Below are 21,088 nucleotides of genomic sequence, written 5' to 3' on the forward strand. Positions count from 1 at the left end.
ACCTTGCTGCTGACCTCACCCCTGTCAGCATAACCCCATAATTTATAACTTATATTTTAAACTGTGCAATACTGATTCCGGTAATAATTTTGTGCAGTAATTTAAAACAAAGGGGAAGGAAAAAAGCAGGAGTGAAAGGCCCAGGTCAGGGATTTCCTCCTACTCCTCCTCCCCCACACCCACCCACAAATTTCTTATTTTTCTTATTTCTATATTATTGTTGTTATATATTGTAGTATAATGCACATACTTTACATATTTTTATTTGCACATATTTTTATAATGCACATACGGTACTTTACATATTTTTATATTTATTTTCTTATAATTTCTCTATGCCTATATATATTTCTGTGAGAAACTGCAACGAAACCAACCCAACCCAATTTCTGATTCTGATTCTGATTCTGATTCTGATTCTGATTCTGATTCTGATTATGCATTCTCTGATTATACAAAACTTTAAATAGTGAAATTCTAGCAAAATTGAATCTTTCATTTTACTGAGGAACCCCTATAAGACTATTTTAAGGGGCCCCGGACCCCACACTGGGAACCTCTGGTTAACCATCAGTAGTTACAAGGGATAATTGCGATTTGAGAGTCAAAGCAGACCCTGTTGAACATTGAAAAGCAAAATCTCAACTGTCACAGGCCCGGGGACCTTCAGCTGATCAGCTTAATGTGGCTTTTCGGCTCTGCTCACAGTCAGTCTCACGTCTATATTAATGAGAGAAGACCCAGGCAGGGGTCTGTGTCTGCAGCTTCCCCTGCTCCTCCCAGCCACATCCCTCTTCTTAAAGCCCCAGTCTGGTCAGATTTAGTAGCAGCGGCCCCCCTTTTGCCCTTCAAGTGGTTTACACAGTCCCATACTGGTGTAATTATGTTATCCTTCTCTGTGGGGTGTGGCAGTGTGCAGAAATACAGCCGCTTATTTACCAGACCACTTTTTCCTCAGCCTCATATCACCTCTCCTTCTTGACATGTGGCTCTTGGGTGTGCACTGCTGTACCTCCTCAGAGAACCAGGTTTCCCAGATTAATGGTAAAATCTTCTCTAATGACAAGGTGCAGATGGCCACCCATTTGACATGTTTGTTTTTCTTTCTTTTTTAAAAAACATGTAGGGTCACAGAGGTGGAGAGGATGTGTCACAGGAATACAGGCCCACTGGATAGTGCAAGCTGGAGTTTCTTAAAGTAGCCTACATTTGGAGGCAGATTTTTAAATATAACAACACAAGGCATGGCTGCATTTACACAGCGATTTTGGACATCCATACCTTATTTTATTTTTTTTATTTTATTTACTTTGCGATGAAAAGATCAGATATGGTTCACATGCTGTAAAATCCAGATGTTTTCCCCTGCATGAGGAAAGTGGCTGCGCAAAATATTTAGTCAGACTCATTCAAGCATTAAGCATCGATTACATCGTCAAGAATATTAGCCTACTTGCATTCAAGAAACCACTAGACTATAGGGGTGCTTTGATTTTCATTACTCTTCTCAAAATGTGGATTGGTCAGTGTTTGCTGACCAGTGTGTGGGACGATTTATCCTACTCATGACTGCTCGAGCATACTGCCAAATCAGTGATGGACAGCCGGCCAGTGGCAATGTGTTTGCTTCCATCTAGTGGAGGATAGGCTATATGTCACTTTTAAATCAGCAAGGAGGAGGCAACAATAAAAAATTGCCGTTACATCGCACCTGACAAGCCATATCGGTATGATTTAGTCTGAAGCCGCTCTAATAGGCGCTGTCGTCCAATTCCCGTTTGCTGAATCCATTGTTGGATTGCACCGATTGAAAAAGCCGCCACGGGGCAATAAAAAATAACCCCGTGACATCACAGCAACAGGTAGAGTTGCTTTCACATTCCTCAGCTTGTAAAACAACAACACGTTTGTTCCTAGAGGAAGTGCGGAAGTCGTCTACCTGTTGAACAGTCCTCATGTCATTTTCAGCTGGGGGATATTGGTGAGCTCAGTGATTGAAGCCTGTTAGTGTGGGAAGTCGTCGCCTCTGCATTCAGCACCTATTCATCATGCCTGGCCACAGGAGGCAGGTAGGTGATCTTATTCTTAGTACTGAAGGGCTGATGTGGGTTTCTCCACATTCCTCTAATAGCCACAATCTGTTGAGGTTTAATAGGCGAACTGTATCTGTATAGTCTTTAGTCTTCCTGCTGTATGGAAGCAACTAGTTGTCAGACTAAACAGCCACAGCTGAGGCTACATATGCTAGAGTGCTGCACAAGACCAGCCCTTTCACAGATTCTGAGTAGGCTACAAATAAACTGTTAAGGTTTGGATGTTTATTGAGGTGAATGTAAGCTCCTTTGGGATCACAGTGTTCAGATTACATTTCTACGTCTGCCACTCCTTCACTGTCCTGCTGGCCTGACTAGTGTACAGTCCTCAGAACGTGATTGCATGGATTGGCATGAGAGTGAGAACACATCAACATGCCATGCCGTTCAGTCAGGTTAACTCTCTATCTACCAAACCCGATACACCAACAATCCTCCACAGTGAGTCAAGATCACTATGGGTTTTTCTTAGCACAGCAGCATTCTTTAGCAAACCCCACCCCATGTTTATAGATTGTTCTTTAATAGATGATGACCTTTCCACACATATTTGACTGACATAATGTCAACTGAATATGAGTTACAGACTCAAATTCTCCCAGGTGAAAGCATCATCATATCTGACTCACCCCTTTTATGTAATTGCAACAACTAAGAGCTTTTTTATGATGTATAAATATGGCACATTTGTACAGATGACATGTCCTTGTATCATTTTTCATCATTATGTTGTAGCCGAGTATTGAACTACTGGAATTTATTGGAGTGGTTAGAGAGAACGGCAGTGAACAGCCATCACTTCCTCCTGTGGTAAGACAACTATGTGTGTTCGCTTGCAACATGCAAGCTGGTTGGCTTCATTAAGGCATTCCACAGGTGAAGTATGATCCATGTTATCTCTGAAAAACTGACTTTGACATCATTTTGATACACAGCATACCCCACTATCGTATGACTATGTCCTGGTTGCCAAAACAATTGATGACCAGGAGAAAGAGAATTTCAGGAAGCAATCAGCATTCATTGAGGAACTGAAAAGAAAGAACTTGAAAGTCACAGTAAGTTTTTAATGAAAGAAAAATGTATAACAGATGGAAGCCTGTATCTTCTCACACTTGGTAATCTTATCTCTTTGCAATACTCTTAGAGTATTGCAAAGATCACATGACTTTATCCACTGAGTTATATTCTTCTATTTATTTATTTCTATTAGAAAATTAGAGATGACAATGTAGTCTTCTATGGGATTCAAGCCCCCAGAGAGATTTTTGAGAAGTACAGATACCTGCTCAGGGTGTCGGATGCCTGTAACTGGAGCTGTGATCAGAATGTCGTGCCTCTCAGCACCAGGTGAGACACACTGCTGTCAATAAAGGGAGAGTGTATTCTGTCTGGGATTATGTACTATGTAGGATCAAATCGTTACAAGTGTATTGGTTCTTACAGTACGCAAAACATTTCTATGAAACCTAACAGAATTATTTCAAATTGACCTAGTTAAACTGTATGTTTAAGCAAACTTGGCTGTTTAAGTGATAATTGTCTTTGTTGCAGGATAAGGATTGTCCACTTCATCCTGAATCACACCCCTATCAATACAGGAGGTGAGAAAGACTTATTTACACTTCCACTCCTCTCCAGGTAATTGGACTCCTAACGTTTCATATTCTGCCTCTCGTCTGTTAATCTCCCCAGAGGATCTGCGGGAGCTCATGAAGAAGAAGGTTTTCGAGGCAAAGTTCTGCTTGCATGAGGTAAATTCCAAAGTCATATCATTATTAAATTGCTGCCTTGCACAAGTCTTGTCCTCTTGCAGTATCTGTGTATTGCCTTGCCTAATTGTTGGCTATCTGACCGGATAATTGTGTAATCATTAGTGTTTGGACATGAAGGAACTGCAGGTGAAATGGTTGATAGCTTTGTAGTTTTTTGCCAACATTTGCCTGTGAGATTATATGGATATAGTCTGATAACCAGTGGAATGTGTTAACATGGAATAATGTCCCAGTATGAGAACCAAATCATCGTTCTCCAAAGGTCAGAACTGGATGATAAGAGTAAACCAATGGCTGCCATTGTTTTCTGCTGTTTCTCCATGTGGTTTGACACACCTTCATGCTAAAGATAGTGACACGGTCATCTACTGATAACTCTCATTCTCACGCTGCAAGTGTTGCCATTGTTAACAACCATTTGTGATGTGAAACTTGGCAAGGGCGATCCAAAACAATGTGTTGCTGCCAAAAGAGTATTTGCTTACAGAAATAATGACGCTTTTTTTTTTTGTCATATCAGTACATTGAGTCATCAGTTGATGGGTGAATGTGTCCATGTGTGTATGTGGGTGTGTGTGCATGCCTGTGTGCATCTGTCCAAATATGCAAATGTGCATGTATAATCTGCCCACCTGCATGCACAGTGGAGCCTTCGGAAATGTCCGGCACACTGAACTGTATAGAAATTTCCAAAGCTTATTCCAAATATGAGGCATGCTTGAACAGACATTTTTAAATGCTCCGTTAAGCCGGATTTGAATGCTTTTAGTTGCATATATCAACTAGGAAAATCAAACTGTTATGCATTGTCAATAGATGATATATTTGCATTGTAAAGCTCTGTGCTCACTGTATGTTGCATCAATCAGTTCTTAAATCTCAGGCTTGGATTGACAAAGCTCTACTCTATGTGGGTGAATTCCTCTGATGCTTTGTGCTTCTGCTTTCAGAAAAAGAAACAGAGAGAGCTGAGGCAGAGCTGGGCACGCTGGACAGCCTGTCTCCAAGGGCAACCCATAACTGCCGTCAGGTTAGGACTGCACCACAACAACCTATTCATTATTCTGCTGTTTGTACAGTTGCAGTTATTTGCAGCATGATTATTTTCCATGTTATCCTACTGTGGAGTAGGTTCAAGTATGACCAAGGCATTCATAAGCATGTCATCCCCCACGCATGATGCAGTGCAGTCATTGTTTGGGCTAATTATTTATTTATGTACACGATGCATGTATAGATTAGAGTATTGTCTTTGTCTGTGGATTCATTTGTGTGCTGCCACATAGTGCAGTCATATCTCAATCAGAAAATGTGTCGCCCCTCCAAGTTTCATCAAAATGGTGTCTGAGATATCATGTCTTAGTAAAAGTCTTAACTTTTAATTATAGCACCCCCATTAGACAAACCAGTGTAATTTGCAAGACTAGTTAATTTTGTGTAGCAACTAGGAAGTTTCATCTCAGCCGGACTCATGGTGTAGCAATTATGTCCCTTTCAAAGCTAGAAATTGTGACCTTTATAAAGCGTCTTCATCAGGCCAATAAGTATAAATTTTTTAAACACCAGACCACAGTGCCAGAATGCAAAATTTGGATCTGTAAAGCATTAGGCCATTAGGCCAATTGGTGTAATTAATAAGGATAGTTGGATATGTATAAGTTTCATATCAATTGGACTTATGGTGTGGGAGTTAAAATTTCTATGCTTAATTACGTATGATTTTAAACAGCAGAACACAGTGTGAAGATGCATCATCCCTCTAAGTTTAATCAAAATTGGACCAGTGGTTGTTGCCCTCATTAGGCCAAAAGTGTCACTTTTTTAAATGCCAGAAAGCCAGAACACAGTGATACGATGCATCATCCCTCCAGGCTTTGTCAAGCCAAATTTTTTTTGCATGGGGGTGGCAAAAAATGGCTTATGCAGCATGTGTGTGTGTGTGTCTGTGTGTGTGTGTGTGTGTGTGTGTGTGTATGTGTATCAGGAACTACTTTGGGGAGAAGGTGGCCTTGTACTACCTGTGGTTGGGCTGGTACACATATCTGCTCATCCCAGCTGCTTTCATTGGGCTCATTGTCTTCCTTTACGGCCTCGCCTTCTTCAACACTTCCCCCCTCATGTAAGTTTTTCCCACAACTCTACAGCAGCTGATTGTAACGGAGCCTTTACACTGTAGTAACTGAACTGCTGGTTGTCTTGTAGAAAGGAGGTTTGTGAGGCTAACACAGTCATGTGCCCCCTTTGTGACAAGAGATGCAAAGTGTGGCAGCTCTCTGACACCTGCACATACGCCAAGGTACATCCATGCATTTAACAGTAGAGAGGTAAACGGTGCTCTTGTCTGTTGGTGCTCACTGGTAGTCTTGTCTGTTTACAGGTGAGCCTGCTGTTTGACAATAACGGCACGGTGCTCTTTGCCATGTTCATGGCAGTGTGGGGTGAGTTTTGTGTGTCAGTCATAGCTAAATCTGTTTACTGCATGATATGTACTGTATATTGTGCACTTAACAGACATTAACAGTGTTTTTAACATGAAGGTCCTATCTGTATGTCATACTTGCCTTGATAGAAGTTAGCAAATCAGACATTTCACCATGTATTTCCATTATTGAGATTCTTGGTAATTGTTTTGTGCTGATTTATCACAGCCATAGTTTTCTTGTAAATGCAGTTTTCCTTTAAACACCTTAAAAACCCATGAAATCACCACATTTGATGAAAATACCATGCTAACCCCTGATATGCCACTGTTTCTTTAGAAAGCTGTTACTTATTAGGGACTGTAAAGAGGCGTCTATTTACACCCTTCCCAATGGAGAGTGTTTTCAGAACACCAGAGGTTATAAAGGCTATGTAATATTATGTGGTGTTTTTGTGTTTCTTTTTAAATATTAGGGTTATCGAGCCTGTTCTCAAATCAAATCCATACTTTTTATTTAGAAAACGTAATGTGTTAACTTAGTTTGACATTGAAATGGAGCGGTATAAAGTAAGGATGTGGAAGTCGGGGTGGTGGATGGGCATTTACCTCTGACCACCTGGGTTCAATTCCTGACATGCAAAGAAGTTTTCTGCTACGAGTTAAGTTTTCATTTTCAGCAGAAGCTTTTCTTATTTAACCATGACCAAAACCTTACCCTAAGTTGTTGGTTATGTAGCCAGCAATACTTAGGCAATATACAAATCAAATGTTAACGTTTTTGTAAGATATAATATGATTGTTGTATGAGAACACTTTGATGTCTTCATAGCCTACTATGGCCAAAAATTACAGTTACACAATATCCCCAAAATGAAAAAATCATTATTAACTCTTATCACAATGGACCTGCATGTCAAAAACACTGTTGCTGTCCCTCAGTGCTGGTATTGTCTCAGCAGGACTTTTTCAGCTCATTTACATTCCTGCTTTTCACAGCAACACTGTTTTTGGAATTCTGGAAGAGACACCGGGCTTCCTATGTGTGTGAGTGGAAGGTGTCTGATTGGTGCGAGGAGGAGGTATGCTCACACAGACACGTTACTTTACACATTACTATATATTTTCATTATCTAATGCATAACTGTGTTTTTTTCTTTCTATATAATTTTAGGAGGAACTGATCCTGGAAATTGTGAACAACGCAAACTGTAAACCCAAAAAACACAAGCACTCCTATCTGCGCAGCACTTTGGTTTTGATCTGTGTCACTGTTATGGTGGGTGACTCTTCTCAGTTAACTAAGTCGTATAATGGAAATTCACAAGCCACTCAAACAAGTAGTTTGAAATGTATAGTTGTGTTCTCAGAATTCTGACTTTATTCTCAGAATTCTGACTTTAATCACAGAATTCTGACTTTATTCTGAGAATCTCAGAATTCTGACTTTTTTCTCAGAATTCTGACTTTAAACTCAGAATTCTGACTTTAATCTCAGAATTCTGACTTTAAACTCAGAACTCATATACATTTTTCACACGTGGCCCTAATCCTCTTCCGTAGGGTTAGGTACTTTAGGGAATTAATGTAAATCAGTGGAGGCCCTCACAAGTGTAGTAATATAAATGTGTGTGTGCACATGTGTGTGTTTCCTCAGATACTGGTGATCATCGGCCTGACTCATGCCTTGGTGGTGTTCAGGGTGATGACAGCAGTGCTGATGACTGAGGGATCGTGGCAATTCCTGAGCGACCACTCCAACACTGGAGCGATGATGCTGGGGGCTTTCCTGCACTACCTCATCATCACTATCATGACACGGGTATAGGGAATCTCTACATGTGTATCTATGTTTCCCTTTAGTATCATGCTCTGTGACTCTGACCATGTCTCCGTCTTTGCAGATCAACAGGATTGTAGCCATGAAGCTCTGTGAAATAGGTGTGTTTCCATATTCTCCATTTTTATATGGTACCAAAGTTAAATTGGATGCTATTACACTATTATCCCAGTTATATTAGTATGACCCTAGGCAGACTTAAACAATAGGATGTTTAGTTGTGATGCTTTGACTGGAGTTAGTCTGAAACTGCCTGTAAAAAAGGGTGGATTTTTGACCATTTCTACATTAAATATCTTTGATTATATACATATGTATATAAATTGAGGAAAAATTTGAATTTCTATAATAGGGATGCTTTAAAGTGTGTGAGATTGTGCCATCCTATGGTCAATTAGTAAATTACATGTACACTGATATCAGGTCATGCTGTCTTTACCAGAGGAAACAAGATCATTTGCTGCCACAGAGAAGAGTTTCACTGTCAAGATGTTCACCTTCCAGTTCTTCACCTATTTCTCCTCACTCTTCTACGTAGCCTTTTTTCTTGGCAGGTAAGAACTTGGACTGGACTCTGTGTCCTAACCTGAAAGACTAAGTGTCCTAACCTGAAGCACCTAGTGTCCTAACCTGAACAACTCAATGTCCTAACCCTAAAGCACTCAGTCCTAACCTGAAAGACTAAGTGTCCTAAGATGAAGGACTAAGTGTCCTAACCTGAAGCACCTAGTGTCCTAACCTGAACAACTCAATGTCCTAACCCTAAAGCACTCAGTCCTAACCTGAAAGACTAAGTGTCCTAAGATGAAGGACTAAGTGTCCTAAGATGAAGGACTCAGTGTCCTAACCTAAAGGACTCAGTGTCCAAACCTGAAGAACTAAGTGTCCAAACCTGAAGGACTCAGTGTCTTAACCTGAAGAACTAAGTGTCCAAACCTGAAGTACTCAATGTCCTAACTTAAAGGACTCAGTGTCCAAACCTAAAGGACTCAGTGTCCAAACCTAAAGGACTCAGTGTCCTAACTTAAATGACTCATTGTCCTAAGCTGAAGGACTCAGCATCCAAACCTAAAGGACTACCTAAAGGACTCAGTGTCCTAACCTAAAGGACTCAGTTTCCTAACTTAAAGGACTCAGAGTCCTAACCTGAAGAACTAAGTGTCCAAACCTAAAGGACTCAGTGTCCTAACTTAAAGGACTCAGTGTCCAAACCTAAAGGACTCAGTGTCCTAACCTGAAGGACCCAGTGTCCTCACCTGAAGAACTAAGTGTCCAAACCTAAAGGACTCAGTGTCCTAACTTAAAGGACTCAGTGCCCTAACCTCAAGGACCCAGTGTCCTCACCTGGTGTCTGGGTCTTGTTAGAGTAATAATGACATGCTTGTATCACCCTTGACAGGATCAATGGTCATCCTGGTGGCTATGTGCGAATTGCAGGGAAATGGAGGCTGGAGGAAGTGAGTAAACATGGATCTGCATCCCATTTACAATATTGTACTTTTTTTTGTACATGGAAATCTCTGAAAGTATCTGATTTCACAGATAAAGTCTTGTTCTCCCCTGCACAGTGTCACCCTAGTGGCTGTCTCACTGACCTGTTCATCCAAATGGCCATCATTATGGTACTCAAGCAAACCATCAGCAATGTCTTTGAGTTCACTGGCCCGTAAGTATAAATCTTTTTGCACTTATCTGTTTATATACTGTATATGTATACAATATGTAAGAGACATTTCTTCTTATATTTTATTTAGATTTTGTATCTCTTATTATATATTTATTGATTGTTAATTGCCAGGTTGATTGATGTTTTGATAAATATTGCTTATACTTAACATGTACTTGTGTAACACATAGTTTAAATTATCTTAGATTAATGCTCATCTCACATTGGATAATTACTCTCAGCAGAGAAGCATTAAATGAATTGCGCGCATCTGTTTTCCTTCAGTAGAGAGAAGCTGTTGAGCTAGAGAGGAAAAAAACGTGCTTTTAAACGTGTCAACCATGCTTTTTTTCCTGTTCCCTTTGTTTGATTTGCATATCCTAAGTAAACGGTAAAACACTGAACGTGGAGTGAAGAGCCTTTTTCTTGAGTCACGCATCAACTATATGCCAAAGTTAAACAGTTTTAAGTGACCTTAACACAGAGTCAAGAAAGCTGCACATTCACTATATAATCCACTTTCCCAGTGTGGGGCTCAGGTCGGTCAAAGCTGTTTCTTGTCTGTATCAGCTGGTTTGGCAAGTGGTTGAAGAGGAGAAGGACCCAGAAGCTACAGAGAAAGTGTGCCCACTGCTACCTGAAAGAGGAATCAGAGACCAAATATGAAGCAGAACTGTGTGACAACTGCAAGCTGAGAGACTGGCTCAGCAACTACCGTCTCAATGATGTCGACTCCTTCAGCCTGTTCAATGAGTTTCTGGAGATGGGTATGTACTGTGCAGAATACTTGTACAGTAATAACAGCAGGGTAAGGTTGTATTTACTGAGCGAATGAACAAACACTAAATAGTTTTGGCACTAAATGTTTTTCTTTGTTGTCTCTACAGTGATCCAATTCAGCTTTACCACCATATTTGTGGCAGCGTTTCCCCTCGCTCCTCTGCTGGCCCTCATTAATAACATCATTGAGATCCGCCTGGATGCCATTAAGATGGTCACGCTGGAACGCAGAATGGTGCCCAAGAAAACCAATGATATTGGTGAGGGTCATTGGTGAACTAAGATTTCATTTGCTGACTCTTAGTTGGTATTATAGTGGTAAAATGACGTCTATGTTGTTCATGGTATATTGGTAAAATACTCCTGACACTGATGTAGTGTTTTTCCTCAGGTGTGTGGACAGACGTATTGGAGGCCATCGGTGTCCTAGCTGTCATTGCTAATGGGCTGGTCATCGGTGTATCCTCGGACTTCATCCCCCGCCTGGTGTACCGTTACCGCTACGGCCCATGTGCCAATGGCACAGCGACAGATATTGAGTGAGACTGTGTATTCTGACAGCTTTAATTTGAAGATTTTGTCTCATAAAGTCTTCCGATCTGCCATGCTCTGTTTTCTAAGTGCAACGCTCAATTCTTCTTCTTCTTTTTCAAGCTGCATGGTTGGCTACATCAACAACACACTATCCACCGTGCGAGTGGATGACCACAACATCCACAACGAGTTTTCACCTAACCAGATGATGACTCATAGTGGCTTGAACGCCTCTTTCTGCAGGTTGGACTCCTTATTGTTGTTCTTTTCTTAATCATGTTTGTGGCCTTTAGCTAAACAGACATTTCACTGGCACATGATCCTGACATCCATGTAAGGAAACCATGATATAATATATTGGCAAAAGCAGAGTGGAAATCTCTGATACAGCTCACAGGCCGTGTTAACCATTGTTCAGTGTTCATGGTGCATCCTGGTATCCTGCCTAGTGTAATGAGGTATTTCTTATTAAATATGGGAGGGATCTCTGCAGCTAGAGCCCACAATCAGCCCCAAATCAGCTAATCTCCGTTAGCCTTTAAGGAAAATATGATGAGGGAGATGATATTAGTTATTAGTTAGATATTAGTTAGTTATTCCACTGGTCTGTTTTCTCTTCACAGTTATAAAGACTACAGGAGCAATGAGGACTACAGTCTGACCCCACAGTTCTGGTTAATTTTAGCTGTGCGCTTTGCGTTTGTCATCCTGTTTGAGGTAGGCATTAATGCAACTTGACAGAGCAAGAAATCACCTTTTCTTAAATTGATTTCTTTGTAACTTTTAAGAATATTAATGCCATTATATAATAGATACATGAAGATATTACATCATTATTTTATTTTTTTAATCTCTGCTTGCAGCACGTTGTTGTCATATGCAAATTCATCGCAGCCTGGTTTGTCCCAAGCGCTCCAATGCAGGTCAAGAATGACAGACTCTTTGATAAACTCAACAGGCTAAAGGAAGAACTCAGGTGGGTCTTGGACAGTTTGTAGTCAGACTGGTGTAGCAGGTTGTCAAACAAATGTAAAAATTTGATTTGTAGTTTTCAACCAGTCTGGTATGCAGTTAATTTCAGGTTGATTTTTTTTTTGATTTTGCTCAAATATTACATTAAAGTGATATTTCACCTTAGTAGAATATTTGACATTTTAGCATACCCACAGATGAGTTCATCATCATTCAAGGTCTGACTGTGGTGATACACAATTGCTAGCATAAGAAACAAAAATGTGTTGTGAAAATTGTGGCGTTGAACTTATAAAACAATGCTACTGCCAGGGTTATTTTACTGTAGCTTATATTGTGTTGGCAGTATCATTTTTACAAAACAAAAGCAAATGAATTCATAGAGGTATTCGTATTAAAAAGTACAAATTTTCTACCAAAATGAAATGCCACTTTAATTTTACATTTCAATTGAATCAGCCTACATGATCAAACATGAATGCAACTGTGGTATTTTGCAGTATCTCTACCTGTATTTATAATCCTGTATAATTGTACATTTATGCAACATTTTTGAGCAGTCAATATATATCTGTGCTGAGTGATTTTCTCTGTTGTTGAATCTTTTGTGACTGTAAAACGGTTCCTTGACATAGTTGCCACAACTAATAATTTGCTTATAATTCTTACAGGTCATTTGAAGTGTGAAAACATTCAGACGTTTTTATGGGGGCACATTTTTTTCTGAACCAAGGTGGACACAGTGACTTTGCAGTGCATCAGAGCCATTTTTATCACTCCGAGGAGTATGGATAGAGGACTCACACCTTTGGACTTTATTGTTTATGTGATGGTCAGATGTGATGGTCAGATGTAAGGGCTGGCCATCTTCTGCTCCTCTTTACGGAGGCTTAAGAGAGAGAAAATAGATCTTTATTGGACAAAACAAGTGTGACTGGTTTTACTGAACATGTCTTTGATGAGATTTTATTACTCTTATTATTATTATTATTATTATTATTATTGAATTGCACTGACATCTCTCTGTTGGATCGCTGATCGCTGTTGTGACTCTTACTGTATTTGTGCTTATTTTTATTGAAGGCCTAAAGGTAATTTATACTATTATTGCACATACTTTGTGTGTTATGATGTTGCCTTATATTGTCTAAAGGCGCTCTGATGATTGTCATTAATCATACAGAATCTGATGGTGAAGATTTTTGACTTTTGTAAATCAGACACAGGAATTGTTTGCATTATAATATTTTGTAATATTTACTAAAAGTAAACTTTTGTCATCATGAAATGTAATTTAAGACTGTGTTTGTTAATTAAGAAATATTTAAGACTGAATTTGCCAAACTACAACTACATAAGGACAATTATCTATATTAAGTATTATGCTGCAGTCATATGCCTTCTTTATTACTGAACTTTCAATCATAGTCATGACTTTAATCACAATTGTTATTTCAATTTCTCAACGAATCAGTGTGTGAAAAAGAACAATAATATTCCTATGATAGGCTACATTAGAAGGATACTATAAGTCCCTAGGAATATTATGGGACTAGTAATACGCCTAGTATAGTGATCCCGTACGAAAGAACACAACAAGTTAATTACAAACTCCTCACAGACACATTATGGCCCCATAGGAATATTATAGGGATAATATAGTGAGTTCATAGTCAGTCAATAACCTCTTCATAGTTTAACACCTGTAATACTTACATGGCTAAACCCAGGTGAGAGCCGGGCATGCTTCACGTGATCAGGTGTAGCCAATAGCCAGTGACTTTTCAGGTCTTTCCAGGTGCGTTGAAGGCTGCTGGTATCCACTGTCCGCTTAGTCACTGTAGGTCCATGTAACTAAACCGCACTAAAGTTACAGGCTATTAGCCATTAGGTAGTGATGTAACGTTAATTCTTATACATAAAAACGTTGGCCACTTAACTCACTTCTTACCCGGGAATACGGAAAAGGAAGACAGTGGATAATGGCTGTGATTTTGGTCGTTTTCATATTGGCTTTCGCCAGTTTATGGGACAGGAGTTTCCTGGCAGACGGTAAGGATGCACAAAACTAGACCCACACTGGGCTTTCATTTAGGCAGATATGATTGGCTTACACTATGTTGACAAATGCCAAATACACTGAATGTAGTCTTATATCCACCTCATCAGATCATCATATAGGCTTGTTTTGCCGTAAGAAACGAGTATGGTAACATTTACGGGATTTTGACTGGGAAGTCTATGGGTTGTGGATCTATGTGACAGTGAGAGAAGGGAAATACTCAGCAGTGAAGAACAGCATGAGTTAAAAGTTCACGTTATGAATTATGGCTCATGACCGAAATAAATCAGTATACCCAATGCACATGTGGTCACTCTGTCAGCGCTTCAGTATCATACAGTCACATGAGCCGGGCTGCCTGGCAACACGGGGCCCCGACCTGGACTTCGCACCCGGATGTGTAGCCCAGTGTTTTGAACGCGTAGGCTACTTACTGAGAAATGGTGAAAAAGTGGAGCGGGCAAAGCAAGAGAGGAACCAGAGATGAACTAGAGATGAGCAGTTTTGCAAGTTCTTCCTCCAGGTCGTGGTTGCGCATGCGCTGAATATGTTGAAGAACTGGTCCAGGTTGAGGTGGACAGCTCAGTCCTTGACAGTCTGGGTGACATATTTTTCAGGTCTCCACAGAGGAAATATGCTTAGTTTGAATATGGCTCTGTTGCCCTCAACACGCTGTATGCACACCCAATGTTTACACTGAACATGTCCTCAAACTGTTTCAGTCTTTCTCTTACTCAGCAAAACACCCATTTGCACAGCTGCAGCCAGGGTGAAAAAGTAAACAGGTTCACCTTCATGCACCATTAGCCGCAATGGCACTCCCTGTTTACCAAGAATATCACACTAATGTTGAAGACAGAGCCTGATGATACCCTGTCAAAGACAGTGTTGCTGTCGAAACATCTTTTTAAGACAATAAAGAATTCTGCATCGGAGCTATGGGAGTGCAACTACAAATTTTTACTTTGAAGGCAGAGCCTGCCTCCACAGACTGTATGCAAAGTGTTTAGTAGGCTGTGGTAGGCTATAGCTGAAAAGGACCCTTGCAAATGAAAAGGCATTTCCAGGAATTTGCTTACTGCGTGCACTGAACTGCACAGCGGCACAGAAGGCTGTGTAAATGGTACCTTCATTCTGCCATCTTCCCTCTCTCCCTATTTGTAGCTCAGACTTGTGTGGATGAGCAGAGATTAAAGGAGCAGGTGGTGTATGTGGGGCGGGGGGCTGCGTATCGGCTGAACTGTCCTCTAGCGCCCGCTCTGCCTCAGACCTCCCAGCTGCAGCTCACCTGGCTGAAGGACTGTGTTCAGCTGCCTGGGCCTTCTGCCTCTCCTGCCCAGGCCCTGCTCACTGTGGAGGGCAGGGCCTTCTTGGATTTCCCCAGCCTCAGCTTCAAGGACCAGGGGAATTACACCTGTGTGGACCGGGGCAACAGCACACCCTCATTCACCGTGCGTCTCATTATTAAAGGTAAGTGTTCTCAATTTCAAGCCGCCTACCTGTTGTAAACCACGATATAGGTGTAATAAATGATCTGCAACTTGCTACTGTCATCTAGTTCCACGTTCTCTAAGTAGGCTATTGTTTTGTTCCTTGAGGTAAACTTAGACTTCATATGGGGTGAAGAGGTGAGTGAAACAGGATTTGTTACACCTGCAAGGAGGCATTTGGTTTCAGCGTGCCTTCCAGCAACTATGTGGCTGTATCAGGCTTACAACAGTGGGCCGTGCACATGAAGGCCTCTATTGTCTTTAGCTCTTGCAGGCAGTAAAGATAACTCTGGTTTGTCTTCACACAGAGTCCCAGTGTTTCAAAGCCCCAGAATTTAAGCCTAATGGGGGGCTGACTCGGCTCTGGGGGAATCTGGGCTCCGTCGCAAAACTGAACTGCACCGCTCTCCTTCGCTGGGACCCAAGTGAGGAGTCGTGTGACACTTCCTTGCATTGGAGTAAAGATGGCAGCCTTCTCCCCAACCACACCCTTTACCCACAGAATACCTCCTCCTGGTGCATTCAAGCGTTTAAAATATGACTTTTGCATTATTCAGTGCATTACATTGCATTAAAGAAAGTATTTCACAGGCAGATCAAGCTTTCCATCCTTCACACCAGGTCGCCAGGCGCCGGGCAGCTGATGGTGAGCAGTCTGCTGCCGATCAGCCTCAGTGAGCTGGAAGACTTTGGGCTCTACAGCTGCACCGTGAGGAACGCCTCCTCCGACTTCAGCCTGCAGAATACAAGTAAGACCACTTAGGATACCTACACACACACACACACACACACACACACTAATATAAGCTATTCAGGCTATCAACCTAGTTCACCTGGTTCAGTGCTGCGACCAACTATGTCAGTGCTAGTACAGTGCTTTGGCCCTGAATGTATAGTTGTAGTGTTTTTATGCCTCCGCGCCGGCGACAGCCGTGGCCGGAGGCAATATGTTTTTGGGTTATCCGTCCCATTCTCGTGAACACGATATCTCAGGAACGCCTTGAGGGAATTTCATTACATCTGGCACAAACGTCCACTTGGACTCAAGGATGAACTGATTAGAATTTGGTGGTCAAAGGTCAAGGTCACTCTGACCTCACAAAAGACGTTTTTGGCCATAACTCAAGAATTCATACGCTAATTATGACAAAATTGGTTTTGCTGATATTGAGCTTCAGGTTCGTTGCACCATGTGACGAAGCTCTCTATCAGTCCTCTGTACTCTGTAAAAATAGTCTCTAAGTGAAGACAGCATGTTTCTCACTGGAAATTATTCACTGGAATCATACATGTCAATATAGTGATAACTTCCATTTCGCCAAAAAATACATTTAATACCTTTTATTAAATTCCTTCAAAGTCTTCACTACATATATTTTATGAGTCTGGACAGACGTGGATGTAAACTGCAACTTGACTTGTTGGCGGAGGCATACAACCGCGAGGCGGTTATTTCTAGTTTTTTTGTGTATACTATCATACAGTATGGCTTGTCTGAACTGTATGCCAGGTCCTGTTACATTTTGAGTGTGTCAGTCCTGTATTGTGTAACTGTATGTGTCAGCACCAATTATCCAGGTCAAAATCCTATTAATAAATAGGAATAGGAATTGATAAATAAAATAAATTGATTCTGATTAGTGTTATATATCCCTGAATTAAATATGCACCCAAAGAGCATATTCACTCTCACTCTTCTGTCAGGAGCATGACTGAATGATTTTTGTAGTTGAACTGCAAGGACCCTGTTGTTCAGACATACTGTACTGAAAGAAGCCACATTCAGCAGTGCATGATCATTCATTTTAATTGAAGTGTTTGTGTGTGATCAGAACACCCCAGCCACACAGCTGCTGTTATTGCAGCCATCGTCCTCCTGCTCATCCTGGCCATCGCTGCTGTTGTGTACTCCAGGTATCACCTGAACATCAAACTCTGGTACAGGAACTCGTATGGAGACTATGAACTCAATGGTGAGAATTCTGTTGAAGTGTGTGTGGTATAATGAAGGTGTAAGATTACAGTATTAAAACCACTGTGAAAGTACTGGTATCTTTCTCTGTCCATGTCTTCAGATGGCAAATTGTATGATGCCTACATCTCCTATGTGAACAATGAATATGACAAGAAGTTTGTCAACTTTATTCTGAAACCTCACCTGGAGAATAAAAACGGACACAAGCTGCACCTCAATGACAATGACATCCTACCTGGCTCAGGTAACTTCGAATGCCTTTTTTACACTGTGATCTTATGTATAGTATTGAATGATTAAGGATGAATCACAATTATTAGATTTTAGACCATGATCACACAGATGCCTTGTAAAAAATATTCTGCCTGGTGGGTCTTATTTCTTTAACTATTACTTCTGTTATACATTAGTATTGTAGGGACACAGGAATATGTTAAATCTATTGTTTGGCCACTGTGGCTTTGACCCTTGTACTCCTTAATGTTTGTTGCTTTTTATGTTGGTAATGCAGGAATTTAAGATTATTCTGCTGTTGTTACTCTGGCTAAGAGTGTCAGCTAGATGCTTAGCATGTAATTTAAATCTGCATAGTTTCAGTGATGCTTCAACAATACATTGTGTCTCCAGAGCCTTCTGCAGAGCTGCTAATGAACGTGAGTCGCTCTCGGCGTCTAATCGTGGTGCTGTCCCATGCTTACCTAGAGCAGGACTGGTGCTCCAACAACTTCAGGTCAGACTGTCTTACACCTGCAGACCTGCTAAGTAGAAACAAAATTAGAAACATTATGTCCTTGTTATAGGGACATAACAGTTTATCAAGCAGAATGATGCAGCACTTAATGGATAAAATTGTGAGTAAAACTACTGTGGCATCACTGCAGTTTGCCACTTGAGGTCAGTGTTGCTGCTACCACAGTGTGTGTGTGTGTCCTATTTGTGACGTAGCTGTGTCGTGTTTTCAGACAGGGCCTTCTGCACCTGTTGGAGCTGTCCCAGCAGCCCATCCTCATCACGCTGGAGGGCCAGGCCAAACACATGAGGCCCGAGGTCAAGCAGCAGCTCAGAGAGCAGCAGCACTGCCTCACCGTACTCACCTGGAGGCACAACTCTGTGGTAACGTCACAATACACTGCTCTACTGACGGCTGCTCTCTGCTAATACGCATAGGAAAACATGCTGGGCACGCTTAGGAACGAATGAGTAATGAAGCATGAGTAATTTCTCTATTTTGAACACCATTACATTTCCATTTTGAAAAAAAAAAAAAACATACAGTAAATACATGGACAGACAGGTTTAAAAAGTGAATTCAGACATGAACATGAAATTATATAAATGGGAGGTTTAGTATTAATGGAGTAACAATAAAACAAATTTAAATACACATTGTAATATTTACGTTGAGAGGGAATGCTTGGGGACAGCTTTGCGTGTAGTGTGTGTGTGTGTGTGTGTGTGTGTGTGTGCGCACTGGGTGCGCTTAAAGGTGACTGGTGTTTCTTCTCTTTGCGATGGCGGTAATGTATTATTAATGTATTATTAATGTAGTATTTGCTACACAGTTCTAAAGCATTTTGAGCCTTGCTCAGTTTTCATTTTGATTTGGTTTGGTTCTATTGAGGTTATGAGAGGTGTGATGTCTTTTTTTGCAGGGTTTTTTGCACAGGAGATCAAATTAAAGGACAAATCTTCCTAAAAAACAATTAAGCATTATAAGCCCCACAATATCAGTGGTCATATCAGCGGAAACAATAACTGGGACATCATGAAGCAACTCAGTTATCACTTAATGTACTATAGTAACCCAAAATTTGGTTGTTTTGAGTAAACAGGCTGAATGATGCATTTATAGCAGTGGAGACAGGCAGTGGGGAGCAACTGAATATTTCTGAAGTACTGATAAGCATGATTTTATTTAATTGACAACAACAAATGATATGATTACAATTATTTTTGATTGTCAAAATGCATTAAAATGTAAAAATCCATGAATATAAATCTGAATTAGAGATATATAATAACATATATGCAAACAAGGCTTCTGTAGTTTGGCTATAAGAACAAGCAATACTTCAATAATTTAATTATTTAATGTTATAGCGTGATCTCATGTGTCTTGTTTGATTACTGTATCTTCCACAGACTCCGTCCTCAGTCTTCTGGAAGGAGCTGGCCTTGGCGATGCCTCGCCGGGTCGTCCTCCACAGCAAGTCTGCAGGAGACCCTCAGACTCTGCTGCAGGATGACAAGGACCCCATGCTCACCCTCAACCCCGACTACCTGGACTGCCGCGCAGACGTTGACCCTGCTGGAGACCTGGGTAAGGCCACACAGTCCTCAACTACTGATGCAGCAGCACTCAAGGTGTACTGTATGATGATTATGCTAGAATCTGTTTAGCCAGAAAGGATGTATTTGCATAAATTTGGGATATATTTTCCATGCATCACTTCTCTGATTCTGTTCCAGGGCTTCGCCTCCCTGTGTACAAGGCCCTCACATCCAAAGCTCCTGTCCTCCCTGCTGCTCCCATCGCAGCGTCCGAGCCCAAACCTTCAGACATCGACGTGTCGGACCTGGGATCACGCAATTATGGAGCGCGCTCCGACTTCTACTGCCTGGTCACTGAGGAGGACATTTGATCCACAGTCCCTTCACATCTGGTGGCCTCTAAACATAACCTACTGTACATGAAGACGCCCATTTTCATTACTTTATACTTATCTATGTGAAGTAACTAAATACAGGCACATTTTTTGTGTTTTTAAAATCGACAAGTGTTACTGTTTTGTGCTATTTCCACTTACCAAAGATTATTATTATTTTTTAGATATTTTTATATTTTGTACTCTGGTGAATCATTACTTTATTGAAATCTAATGATAATTTTATGAGAAAATGGTAAAGTAGTTAACCTCACTAACATACTTGTATCAATCAGGGAAGACAATAACACAAGCTGTGCCATTGTTTATGCAAATGTACTGTATATATATAAATTTATAAAATTGAAATTTCATATTTCAAAAGATGTCTTTTTTATTCCCCCACCAGAGGGCAGAGTAAATTCAAACATGACTGAAGATTTTTTTAATTACTTTTTGAGCACTTTGCTTTCATTTGATAGTTGACGGTAGAGATAGACAGGAAAAATTAAGAGTTGAGATGCCACAAACGCCCCAAGCCGGAGGCAAACCCAGAGCGTCCCGGTTACGTGGTCTGAGCTCCAGCCAGCTGAGCCAGCAGGTCGCCCATGACTAACAAACTCTTAGTACTTGTCATTTCTCTCCACTTGGGAGCTCTACATGTAATGTAAACATATCGTGATAACATGGCAGTCACGTTAATAAAACATTTTGACGAGATATCTGGCTATTGTTTCTCTCTGGAGGGGCTGGTGATCTCTGTCCCAGTGGGGTAATGATTGACTGTGGCGCAGAGCTGAAGCAAGGTGCAGTAGGGAAGGGCCGGTATTGTTCCTG

The 21,088-nt window shown here is 40.9% G+C and overlaps 3 protein-coding genes across 3 annotated transcripts in view; 2 read left to right on the forward strand and 1 right to left on the reverse strand.

The window, feature by feature from the left end:
* LOC139909490 (CD81 antigen-like) overlaps positions 1-21,088 on the reverse strand; it is a 106,608-nt gene that overhangs the window by 54,871 nt on the left and 30,649 nt on the right. The gene's annotated exons all lie outside the window — the stretch shown is intronic.
* On the forward strand, positions 1,958-13,340 carry LOC139909522 (anoctamin-9). The gene is made up of 24 exons (XM_071896662.2): positions 1,958-2,069; positions 2,829-2,903; positions 3,029-3,151; positions 3,307-3,443; positions 3,648-3,697; positions 3,789-3,847; positions 4,819-4,898; positions 5,853-5,987; positions 6,071-6,164; positions 6,246-6,306; positions 7,287-7,369; positions 7,462-7,566; positions 7,945-8,109; positions 8,192-8,228; positions 8,570-8,681; positions 9,527-9,584; positions 9,696-9,793; positions 10,364-10,560; positions 10,681-10,833; positions 10,965-11,112; positions 11,228-11,350; positions 11,731-11,824; positions 11,971-12,083; positions 12,751-13,340. The coding sequence occupies exons 1-24, from the start codon at positions 2,049-2,051 to the stop codon at positions 12,764-12,766; spliced, it is 2,337 nt and encodes a 778-aa protein (XP_071752763.1). The 5' UTR covers positions 1,958-2,048; the 3' UTR covers positions 12,767-13,340.
* sigirr (single immunoglobulin and toll-interleukin 1 receptor (TIR) domain) lies at positions 13,922-20,971 on the forward strand. The gene is made up of 10 exons (XM_071896663.2): positions 13,922-14,131; positions 15,306-15,611; positions 15,940-16,147; positions 16,253-16,380; positions 17,464-17,604; positions 17,707-17,850; positions 18,234-18,336; positions 18,569-18,719; positions 19,749-19,926; positions 20,076-20,971. Exons 1-10 carry the CDS (start codon positions 14,062-14,064, stop codon positions 20,246-20,248), a joined length of 1,602 nt encoding a protein of 533 aa, XP_071752764.1. The 5' UTR covers positions 13,922-14,061; the 3' UTR covers positions 20,249-20,971.

The sequence above is a fragment of the Centroberyx gerrardi genome, chromosome 4 (assembly GCF_048128805.1).
Source record: "Centroberyx gerrardi isolate f3 chromosome 4, fCenGer3.hap1.cur.20231027, whole genome shotgun sequence".
Taxonomy (NCBI): Eukaryota; Metazoa; Chordata; class Actinopteri; order Beryciformes; family Berycidae; genus Centroberyx; species Centroberyx gerrardi.